Raw genomic sequence first — 12315 nt, 5'->3', positions numbered from 1 at the left:
AGTGTTCTCCTCACAGAAAACCCCGAGTGTTACAGAGTATTTCACCAGCATTTCTCTGTCACGTGGCTTGGGGAATCCCACCAATTTGTCTTCATTTTTCTCTATGAAGGACTCTTGATAGAGAATCCCGGCCACTGTTATTGGTCAAGAAAACCATGATTTCAGTCCCGAAGGACACTTACTGCCCAAGTGCGTGGAATGATTCGTTTCTTATATTTGAAATTCTCTTGACGCTGTAGGTTGTTTTCTTTATGGTAACTTATCTTAAGAAGCAAAACACTTAGGACTGCTGAGTGCACTATAAATTCGTAATGGCTTCTAAACTTTTTTGCTTCATACATACTATACTAATAAGTTATTAATGCTATACACAAAAATAGAAATTTCAAAAAATGAGGCAAAAATATATAACCAGAATTTCTCATACATTCTTCTGTTGTTTCTCCAGTAGATCAGCTGGTTGGCTTATATCCTGGAGTCTGGGCCACTGACACTGGAAATTGTTTTTGTAAAGAATGAAGAAACATCAATAGTAGACTATATTCATCAAGAACGTATGAAATCCTTTCACATGCTTTGGGACATTTTCTCTGGTGTTCATTTCTAAGCGCGCATGTTAGGAATTAGGAATTTGGACTTTCATTCAAAAAGGAGAATTGATGCAGTGAAGTAACTGCAGAAGATCAGAGGTATTATTACTAAACCGTTAGGAAGGCTTGAACGTGCAGCAAATAGACAAGTCCTTGTGAGTGAGACTGCGTGCCCACAACCAGAGGTTCTCAGCCTTTCTCTTCAGGATTGTTTAATGGCTTCCATATATCAGCATGAAAGAAAGTACCCAGGAGAACACAGGGAAAATTGAAATTTTGTGGAGAAGGAAGGCCAGCTGAGGGGTAATTTCTTCCGCATGCATGAGATTTATAGCCTCATTGTCTTATTTGTTCTTTACCAGCTCTGTGAAATAGGCATTATCCCGATTTTTGGATAAGAAAAATGAAGCTCAGAGAGCAAAAGTGGTCTGCCTACGATCACCCAGTCAGCCAGGGTGGCATGGACACTCTACCCAGTGTGGCTGGTGCCCGACGTGGCGACAGGCTGCATCACTGTCTGTCACACACCTAAGTATTTGTCTTTCCTTGTCACTCCTGAATGGAAAATGCTGAGCAGAAATTCTCCTCAACTGGGTGTCCACCTAAATAAAGAGGTAAACTGGGGCCAGCTTGATTACCAGGAATCGAGTATATTTGGGAATAGCAGAGAAACTGCAGTTTGGGGTGGGCAAACTGCAGCAATCTACGGCTAAGTCTGCGGCCGGTTTGGGACCGGCTGTGTTTATGGGCAAGGAGTGCTGACCGAGGAGGGGGAGATGAGCTAGAGTCCAAGCAGCGGGTTCACTGGCTTGAGGATTGGGAGAGGTTATTGGTGGATATTCACTGGTTGAAGGGTAAATTTTTAGTTTTCTGTAAATCAGGCATTTTCAGGAAATTCGTTTCTTAGTCCTTAAGTTTCATTTTCCTGAGGACCCATGCAGGAGACTCCCCCCTCATGACATCTGGTCCCGTATTGCACTGAAAATCGCTCACGTGAGGAAGCAGACGCTCAGATGCCGGTTTCCTACGAAGGACTAAGCCCAGCAGTGTGGCTGAGAATCGTGGGAAAAGTGGGGGAAGGCCAATTAGAGGCGAAGCAAATTAGCAGTAGATACAGGTAAAAAACCTTACATAGAAGTAACAAATATGAACCATGGTTTGGTGAGAAGTATTAATTATGTTTTGTAAAAAAAAAAAAAAAGCCTTTTTCCCATCAATATTAGTTAGAAATACTAATGATCTGAAAGAGTACATTAAACAAGTTTATTTACCTGAACAGATGTGAGAATTTGGAAACCTGTGGCAATATCTACTAGCATGGACTTTAGGGGAGATACTGAAACAGCTAACACTTACTGCACACAGCATATGCTAGCCACTGTGCTGAACATCTTTTTTTTCTTATTTAATTATTGTAATAAGCTTACAAGGTATGTACTAGTTCCCCTGTTTCACAGATGAGAGTAACTAAGGAAAATTAAATGTGGAAAATTAAAACTCAGAGTGGCTAACAAATTGCCCAAGGGTATATAAACAAAGGAAAATGCAGAGCTGAACATGGGGTTTATATCCGTCTCTCTCCAGAGCCCGTGCCATGAGCAATTTGTTATATCAAGAATCAGAGGAGAAGCAGAGCTCCATTGTGTGGTGAATATTTCTATCTAATAGGTCATGATAGATTGTCATTTTTGAGTTTGTGGCCATTCTCTTGTTCCAGAGAATTTGTCTCCTACAAACCGACAGAACCAGACAACAAAATACCATGTGGATATTGCCGCTTCCTACGGAAGTGCACATTACCACATTTTCTGATGATTTGTATTTTCTGGGCCCTGATGTTCTAGCACACTCATGAAGGAAAGGTCAAGGGAACTGCAATGAGGGGTACGCTCTCCCCTTTCTGAAGAGGGTAGATTAGAAAGGTGGACATTGGGGAGAGAAGCTGGTAATAGGTTATCTGAGGAGGAGAGAGTTCCTGGTAGGTACTGGGGTACAGGTGTGAGGGTAGCTCTCTGTGGAATATTCCCCAGTGGTTCTTCATGAGGGATGGAATACACCATGGGCTAGGCCTACTCACCCCAAAGATGCTCTGGGGGTCAGTGGTTGAGGAATGAGGAAAAAGAACAAGGAAGCCTAGAAGAGGTTCTGGGAAGAAACCAGATGCATCTTTAATGTTTTATTCATATGATCATAGTTGTGTGTGTGTGTGTGTGTGTGTGTGTGTGTAGAGGAAGAGAGGGAGAAAGAGAATGATCTTGAAGAGCCTTGTGTCCTACTGAGAAAATTATTGAATTCCATTATACATGTTTGACATTGACGTGACTTGCTTTATAAATTGGTTATGATGAGTTGTTCTTTTAATGCACTGCCATAACTTATTTGATATCATTTAAAAGTGTTTGCATCCTTATTCATAAATGGAATTTGCTTACAGTGTTCTCTTTTTGAACTATCTTTATTATGTTAATAAGAACATGATAATGCACAAAATAAAATGAATTCTTTGGTTGAGAATAGATAAACTAGGAATTATTTGTACTCTAAAAGTTAGATATAATGCAACATTTGTATTATCTGGGCCTGGTGTCTTTAGAAATGGTAGACCGCTACTTTGTTTTCCTGTGTCTTCCATGATTATTAATCTGTTCAAGCTTTTTATCTCCTATTTGGTCAAATATACTAGTTTATATTTTGGTACAAAATCAGCCATTTTCTCTAAACTGTCAGCTTGGCCTTCCTAGAAAGCAGAGGCTGGAGAAAGGCTTGAGTGGTCACGTTTTGTTGGGAGTGCAATCCCGAGACGGTGGAAGGAGGGAAAAGGGAGACAGGGCAGGACTGAAAGCAACTGAAGGTGAACGTTACCAAGCTGCCCACTGCTTTCTGAAGGGTGAAGGGTACGCCACTCATTCAGACAGGACGTCTCCAGGCAGGCTGTACAGAAAATAGGTGTTTGAACAGTCTGTTGGAGGGAGGAAGGCAGATGGATTTATCGGCCTGCACCCTCCCATCTCATTTCTCTCATTGGTCAGTGTTTGCCCCCCACGGAGCTCACTGCCTACCCACCCTTCCATATTGCACCACCTGGCCTCTCGGCTGCTCCTGATCCCACCCCCATGGAATGCCAGTTTTTTTGGAGTCTGTTGGATTTCAGAAGTGATACTAGGAATCAGAGCCTACGTGGATCTGAGTGAGCTGTGCTGAGGGGGCCAGAGCTTCTGTGGCTCCTGGCACGAGGGGGAAAGCGTGAGGGAGGCCGTGTCGCCAGAACCTGACACTTGCCTCAGGAGAGAACAGGACACGCAGAGATGTCTGCAGATGAAGCCGGGTGGCCACAGCAGTGCGGCTGGGCGAACTGAGGTCCTGGGTGGTCCAGGAGGCAGGTGTGGTCTTGAGAATCTGCAATGGGTCTGTAACAGTTTCCATAAATTTGCATATATATCCTTTTGTGATTTTTAAATTGCTTTAAAAAGCCTGTGGTTTTATCACAATTAAAAACAAAAAATAGTTGTGGTTATCACCTTTTTATCTTAAGGCTACATTGTTTTGCTTTCTCTCTTTTTTGATTAACCAATCAGGTTTGCCAGGGGTTTATGTATTGTGAAAAATAATTGCAGAAATTAAATTTGCTGAGAAACAGTTTTTGGTTTTATATATTCTTTGTTGTTATTGCTTTCTGATCAAAATTTTATCTCTAATAATTCCCTCCTTTAGTTTGGTATTTTTTTATGTTGCGTTCTAAATTCTTACAGTTAGTGCTTATTTTTTTATTTTGGTATTATTAGTCTACAATTACATGAAGAACATTATGTTTACTAGGCTTCCCCCTTCACCAAGTCCCCCCTCACAAACCCCATTACAGTTACTGTCCATCAGCGTAGTAATATGCTGTAGAATCACTACTTGTCTTCTGTGTGTTGCAGTTAGTGCTTATTTTTAATGTGCACAAGTTTAAGGCATAATGGTATAATTTTGGCTTTGAGTATAGCTTTATCTGTAGCCCATGGGTTTTGGTATCAAATAGTCTTTTTCTTTGTTATTTTTGAGACTGTTTACAATTATTTTGAAATTAACAGACCCCTTCTGGAGTAACAATTTCTGACTTGAGTGGTACCCCACAGGTAAATTAAGGAAGATTTGGGTATGTTTTTAGGTCTTTCTGAGACTTCTGAATCAAACTTTCCCCTCAGGATCATTCTAGAGATAATTGATAATAATGATAATTTTAGAAAGTATTTGATAAAACCCTAACCCAGTTCTGGGTCAATAGACATAGCAAGTCAGCTTGGCCTTTACCTTCTTTGGGGAAATGATCATTTGCATTGTCTCCCATATTCAGGACAACTGACTCCTTCACATTGATCTCAGTGTTCGAATCCCAAAGCTGTTGTCACCCAGGAGATGTTTTGACCTTGTTTACCTGGATATGTACATTTTAGTCAGAGTTACACAGACGTTGATGACCTCTCATTAACAAAGTGGTTTTGGGAGTAAACTCCATTAAGCAAGTTAAGTTCTTGTCTCCTCTGGCCTTCCTGCTTATTAATGGTTAGCAAGCCTATCCTGCCTCTTGTGATGGACTCTGTTGGCCTCTTCCATTCGGGATTCCATAACCATATTGAAATAATGGGACGCATTGAAAAGGCAGCCATCCCACTTATCTTGTCCACAGAATTCAACCTTTATGGTGCTTTTCAAAGACTTCAACATTTAAATATTTTTCAGTGCTGTGGTAAAGACCTTGGGCCTTCTTGGGAGACATAATTGCGTATAGATAAGTAAGTTGTGTATGGTAATTTTAGTTTATTATTGTCGCCTCTCTAGATCTTTGTATTTTTTTTCCCCTACTACATCATATAATCTGGTATCTCAGACTCATATAGCACAGGTCACCATTGAGTCCAGATTTGAGTTAAGCAACTAAGAAAGATGTTGGAAGTGACCCAGGTTACCAAGAACTAGTATATTGGGTCCAGCATTTTTGACATTTGTTTCTATCTTCATAACTTCAGTAAATCTAAAATTAATGTTGTTCTCTCTCTAATCTAGCATCCTTGTAATTCATTTACCCATTTATTCTCCAGATATCTGGTAAGTAGAAATTAACCACTTCTTGTAATACTTCTTGTTGTATATACTCCTGGCTTGACTTTGTAATTTAGCTCAGAGACATGCTGGAATATATCTCTAGTTTTAGGTGTAGAAGCAGTGGAGACTGGGACATGGGGAGAAGGTCCTGTTGAGAAGTGACTACCTTAGGTGAGGTGTTTTACAATCAAGCATCCTGTAGTAAGTCTGGAACAGGTTTAACTTAGTGGTAGAGGGAACTCCTTCATTTGGCAAAGGGATTCTTGGTTTTGAAGGTTTGGGGGTACCAGGGGAATGGCTCTTAGGGCCTCATTCTTTGTCAGTCAGTTCCCTAACTTGTACTGAAGGGAAGGCCTGTGAAATCAACCTACCTTGCAATTGTGCAAATTAAGGTCACACTGTGTGTCTGACCTCCAGTGATCTCAGTCAAGCAACTGCAAGATGTAGGTGAAGAATTTTAAATATTGAGCCTGGCCTTTTCTTCCTTAAGCTCTCCTGAGAGGAAGATCTTGTGGTCTTGCTAACAGTAGGTGCTACACTCCAGGTTACTAAGGGTGGTCATGTAAGGAGCACTTTTGCTCCCTGTAACATTGACTACTAGTCCTTTAGAAGTCGTGGGATCTTTACTGCCTTCAAACTGAACCCAGGAAGAAAATCCATCGAAGATTCCAATTTCTTTGGGGGTCTGTTGACTACAAACTTTTTGGCACCAGTTACTCTGTGGTTTATTGTTCTGTTTGAATCAGCTCTTGCTAGTTATAAAAGAAAGGGCTTTATTAAAGGATCTTAGGTAGCTCAGAGAATTTCTGGAATGGCCGGATAATCAGCCTTCGACATTAGAAACACAAATACATTTCAAGTTGCACCAATTATATCTCAAGGAAATCCAGCCTATTCCCACTTCACGGCCCTAATCTCATTTTCTTTTACCCTGAAGATAAATTCTAGTGAAGACAGTTTTGCAGAAATATGTATTCAATGGTTTCCTTAATCCCTTTGGCTCATATTACTAGTGTAAAGTCAGGCAAAGATATTAAAGCTGAAAGGTAAATCCTATACTCACTCTTAATTGGCAAGGAAACACTGCATTAAATGTTTTATAAACACTGTGCTGTAACAAGGCCAGTGACTTATGCATTTGTTCTTTCTTTTGCCTGAAAAGACCGGCAATTGACTCTAATTTACCTTTGAGTGAACTTTTATTTTTGATAGTAAGCAGATTTTTCTGTTCTGAGGTTGAAGAGTTGGTGCTTTTACTTTTGCTTTTTAAGGAAAAAAAAATTACTCAAGTGCCTTTTGCTTTTCCAGCTCTGTTAGCTGTTAGTAGAAAGGTAGAAACCCAATTCCTGTTTTGTCAAAGCAGAATTCTTCAGTAAATAAACATTGACAAAGAACGGTTTTCTATACTCCTTTCAAGATGCCCTTTGGGTCCCACGCACAAGGTTTTGGAATTTTTAAAAACACCCACATAATTGATGATTTTAATTTAAGTCATCAAGGTCCCAGCATTCAGATCTTTCAGGCAAAGGAACTTTGCTTCTATTAAAAAAAAATCTTTAATGTAATGGGAAACAAAATGAGAGGAAGGTCTACTATTATAGGCTGTTTATTCTGGCTGTGTGGGTCAGATAATTGTTCTGTATTTGCTGGTGCCAGTACCCAAATAGCTTTTAATTTGTTCTCTTAGACCATCATATTAGGAAATGCACACAGCTCAGGAGATGTAAACTCATGCAAAATCTTTACTTAATCTGTCTTGATGCCTTTACTTAATATCCTGTGATTTCCATCTCCATCCAGGAAGTCTTCAAAGAAACTGATCTCAAGTGCGTGTATGCCCTTTGGTGGCCTCTAAAAATTTCCTAATGCTGAATGTTTGATTATTAGTGGATTAGCCTGGAATTTGAGCATATGTGAGGGTGAGACAGTTGTAAATAGCAGAGGACTCTATTGGATCTAGGCGGAGTCACAAAGTGTTGGTGAGAATCCTGTGGATATTCAGAAGCAAATGCTTTTCCCATCTCAGGTCAGCATCCTGAGAACCAACTCTGGGACTCTAAGATTTCCATGCAGGAGGTATGTTGGATGATTTTCTCATAAATAATACTTGTCTAGAAGTGAAGGAAGCCGCCTCAGGCAGAGGGAGGAGTTCAACTATGATAGAGTTTTAACAGTGGCCTTGGTGATCCCTAAGGGGGCTGTGGATCTAAGATGGCCTTTTGGTGGTGTCTTGAAGCAAAGCTTAAGCCTTTGTACCCATCACTGAATGCAGGCTGCCCTTGGGGAGAAAGCAACATTTGGTGAGGCAGATTCCGTCTGCTGTTATAGCCAAGTGTTCTGGCAACTGGGAGAATGACTGCCTTGGAGTTGAAGGGGGAATCTGGGCAGTGCACCCCAATATACACTACACAGTGCTCTTTTTTTTAAGGACTGTATTTGCTTTTGTGTTGTATCCAAAACAACAATAGTCTTGGGGTTTGTATTTTTCTGAAACTGACAATATTTCAGCTCTTGTTTAACCATCTTCATTTCTTTTCCAGAATAAATGACAAATGGGAAAACTACATCTATCACAAGAAGTGCAAAGGGTCTGAGATTCTGCCCTACTTGTCAGCTAACAAGTTAGCCTGCTGTGGTTTCACAGATGCTGGCAGAAGACATGAACTTCTTGGGTCAGAGACAAAGTACTTTATTAATTGTTGCACAACAAGGAACATGAGCTTCACGTTTGTACAATTATTCTTGTCCTTCCACGTGCCACAGGGGTGTCATGGAACAGCCTATGTGGATAAATGTGCAGTGGGTTTGTGTTCCTGCTGAGGAACTCTTAAGCTTAAGAAACCCCAAAATTTCATAGTGGATTGCAAGCAAATCTGCACAAACTTTACCCTAGCCTTATATTTGCCATTGTTATTATGCTTGACTTTCATGGTTCTTAAGATTGTAGCATAATTATCCATTTTCTTTGAAGTCAGTTCACTTTTGTAATCACTTGATGTTGCTCTTGCTTTAGGAAAGAAATAATTTTTTTTTTTTTTTTTTTTTTTTTTTTTGAGAGGGCATCTCTCATATTTATTGATCAAATGGTTGTTAACAACAATAAAATTCAGTATAGGGGGGTCAATGCTCAATGTACAATCATTAATCCATCTCAAGCCTAATTCTCGTCAGTCTCCAATCTTCTGAAGCATAACGAACAAGTTCTTACATGGTGAACGAATTCTTACAGAGTGAATAAATTCTTACATGGTGAACAGTACAAGGGCATTCATCACAGAAACTTTCGGTTTTGATCATGCAATATGACCTATAAACCATCAGGTCAAATATGAATATTCATTTGATTTTTGTACTTGATTTATATGTTGATCCCACATTTCTCCTATTATTATTATTATTTTTATTTTTGATAAAATGCTGAAGTGGTAGGTAGATGCAAGATAAAGGTAGAAAACATAGTTTAGTGCTGTAAGAAGGCAAATGTAGATGATCAGATGATCAGGTGTGTGCCTATGGACTAAGTATTAATCCAGGCTAGACAAGGGCAGCAAGACATCCACGGATGCAGAAGATTTCTCTCAAAGCAGGGGGGGTGAGGTTCTGAGCCTCACCTCTGTTGATCCCCAAATTCTCACCTGATGGCCCCCCTGCGACTGTGCCTGTCTTAGGTTGTTCCTCCCTTGAGGAATCTTACCCGTCTCTGGCTAACCAGTCCTCTTCCGGGGCCATACAGGGAAATGTAAAGTTGGTAAGTGAGAGAGAAGCCATATTGTTTGCAAAGGTTAGCTTTTTACTTCTTTGCAGATTTATGCCCTGTGGCTTCTATGCCCAGCACTTGTCTCGAGGTATCTTTACCACCTGGAGGAATTATGATACTCGGTAAATTCGATATGAGGCACGAATTCTATTTAAAGTTTGTAATTAGGAAGGAAGAAGAAAAGCTATAGATGTAGCATATGAAGGAAACTTGGGAGGATTGATTATTTCTTTGACATATCTTCTTGTATAGTACCTTAAGTATGTATAGGTTTTAAACTACTAACTAATTTGCACACACATATTGACATAATAGGAATACGGTGACATAAACAAAGCAAATCTATAATTACCAGCCATCTCCAGTGAAGCCAAGAAAACCATTTAGGCACCCTAGGCATTTGTGAAAATTTATCTATGATATGATGGATATTTTCCAACTGTACTTGAACCATCAGACAAATTAAAGCAGCCCATTTCTGGGATCTGTTCACATCCCATATGTTCTTTTAACCATAGATAGTCTATAGTCATGAGATTTTGGGGTGCTACAACTTGCACCCCTCCCAACTCCTGGTTGAGTTCCAACAGTACAGATCCAGTCAAATTCGTTGTCTCACTGTATGCACATGCCAGCCTAGACATCTCCCTCCTCCTTCTCATGGCAAGTCCAGGAGATGGTGGGCTGGATGCAGCCACAACCGCAGCATCGTCCGGATCCCTGTGGAGGCTTTTTGATGATCATCCCCCGGCACGAGTCCTCCAGAGAGTGCTGATGCCGGAAGCTCCTCCTCATATCGTATCTTAGTTCATTTTCTGGGTATCCAAGCTAGGCCTTGATCTTCTGCGTAGAAACAAACAGACCCTTTGCCCACACTTTGACATGCCCTCTATACCACTGTGCAGAACTCATTGGAGGTCAGCACACAGTAACTGCTTTTTTTTTTTTTTTTTAATTAAGAGAAAGGAATATTATCAGAAAAGAGTACCTCCATAGCTGATCATCTGACACCCTTTAAGTGATCAACATTAAGGATATTTAAAGCATGCGTTGATCTTTGATTTACCAATAGTTTTATCCTGTTAAGGAGTAATCCCCCTTTTCTTTCTTTCTTTCTTTTTTTTTTTTTTTAAATTTTTAATCTACACTTACCTGAAGAATACTATGTTTACTATGCTCTCCCCTATATCAGGTCCCCCCTAACAACCACATTACGGTTACTGTCCATCAGCTTAGCAAAATGTGGTAGAGTCACTACTTGTCTTCTCTGTGTTGTGCAGCCCACCCTCCCCTTTCTCCCTCCCCCCCATGCATGCTAATCTTAATACCCCCCTTCTTCTTCCCACTCATTATCCCTCCCTGCCCACCCATCCTCCCCAGTTCCTTTCCCTTTGGTACCTGTTAGTCCATTTTTGGGTTCTGTAATTCTGCTGCTGTTTTGTTCCTTCAGTTTTTCCTTTGTTCCTATACTCCTCAGATGAGTGAAATCATTTGGTATTTCTCTTTCTCCGCTTGGCTTATTTCACTGAGCATAATACTCTCCAGCTCCATCCATGTTGCTACAAATGGTTGGATTTTTCCACTTCTTATGGCTGAGTAGTATTCCATTGTGTATATGTACCACATCTTCTTTATCCATTCATCTACAGATGGACATTTAGGTTGCTTCCAATTCTTGGCTATTGTAAATAGTGCTGCGATAAACATAGGGGTGCATCTGTCTTTCTCAAACTTGATTGCTGCGTTCTTAGGGTAAATTCCTAGGAGTGGAATTCCTGGGTCAAATGGTAGGTCTGTTTTGAGCATTTTGATGCACCTCCATACTGCTTTCCACAATGGTTGAACTAATTTACATTCCCACCAGCAGTGTAGGAGGGTTCCCCTTTCTCCACAGCCTCGCCAACATTTGTTGTTGTTTGTCTTTTGGATGGCAGCTATCCTTACTGGTGTGAGGTGATACCTCATTGTAGTTTTAATTTGCATTTCTCTGATAATTAGCGATGTGGAGCATCTTTTCATGTGTCTCTTGGCCATCTGTATTTCTTTTTTGGAGAACTGTCTGTTCAGTTCCTCTGCCCATTTTTTAATTGGGTTATTTGTTTTTTGTTTGTTGAGGCGTGTGAGCTCTTTATATATTCTGGACGTCAAGCCTTTATCAGATCTGTCATTTTCAAATATATTCTCCCATACTGTAGGGTTCCTTTTTGTTCTATTGATGGTGTCTTTCGCTGTACAGAAGCTTTTCAGCTTAATGTAGTCCCACTTGCTCATTTTTGCTGTTGTTTTCCTTGCCCGGGGAGATATGTTCAAGAAGAGATCACTCATGTTTATGTCTAAGAGGTTTTTGCCTATGTTTTTTTCCAAGAGTTTAATGGTTTCGTGACTTACATTCAGGTCTTTGATCCATTTTGAGTTTACCTTTGTATATGGGGTTAGACAATGGTCCAGTTTCATTCTCCTACATGTAGCTGTCCAGTTTTGCCAGCACCATCTGTTGAAGAGACTGTCATTTTGCCATTGTATGTCCATGGCTCCTTTATCAAATATTAATTGACCATATATGTTTGGGTTAATTTCTGGGGTCTCTAATCTGTTCCACTGGTCTGTGGCTCTGTTCTTGTGCCAGTACCAAATTGTCTTGATTACTATGGCTTTGTAGTAGAGCTTGAAGTTGGGGAGTGAGATCCCCCCTACTTTATTCTTCTTTTTCAGGATTGCTTTGGCTATTCGGGGTCTTTGGTGTTTCCATATGAATTTTTGAATTATTTGTTCCAATTCATTGAAGAATGTTGCTGGTAATTTGAGAGGGATTGCATCAAATTTGTATATTGCTTTCGGCAGGATGGCCATTTTGACGATATTAATTCTTCCTAGCCATGAGCA

The 12315-nt window shown here is 40.2% G+C and overlaps 1 protein-coding gene across 5 annotated transcripts in view; it reads left to right on the top strand.

Moving 5' to 3' along the window:
* AEBP2 (AE binding protein 2) overlaps positions 1-12315 on the top strand; it is a 254470-nt gene that overhangs the window by 114484 nt on the left and 127671 nt on the right. Inside the window, exons 10-11 of one of the 5 annotated variants that reach the window (XM_073223404.1) lie at positions 5637-5678; positions 7702-7729. The exons of 2 other annotated variants lie outside the window; for them this stretch is intronic. In XM_073223404.1, the coding sequence (XP_073079505.1) occupies positions 5637-5678; positions 7702-7714 (55 nt within the window). In that variant the 3' untranslated portion in view covers positions 7715-7729. Of the gene's footprint in view, positions 1-448; positions 2989-5636; positions 5679-7701; positions 7730-8215; positions 9214-12315 lie in introns of those variants that run through there. 2 more of the 5 variants (XM_073223400.1, XM_073223405.1) reach the window with 2 other exon arrangements.

This window comes from Manis javanica, chromosome 15, assembly GCF_040802235.1.
Source record: "Manis javanica isolate MJ-LG chromosome 15, MJ_LKY, whole genome shotgun sequence".
Taxonomy (NCBI): domain Eukaryota; kingdom Metazoa; phylum Chordata; class Mammalia; order Pholidota; family Manidae; genus Manis; species Manis javanica.
Note: the sequence above shows the minus strand (reverse complement) of the source record. Positions and strands in the feature narration are given on the sequence as shown.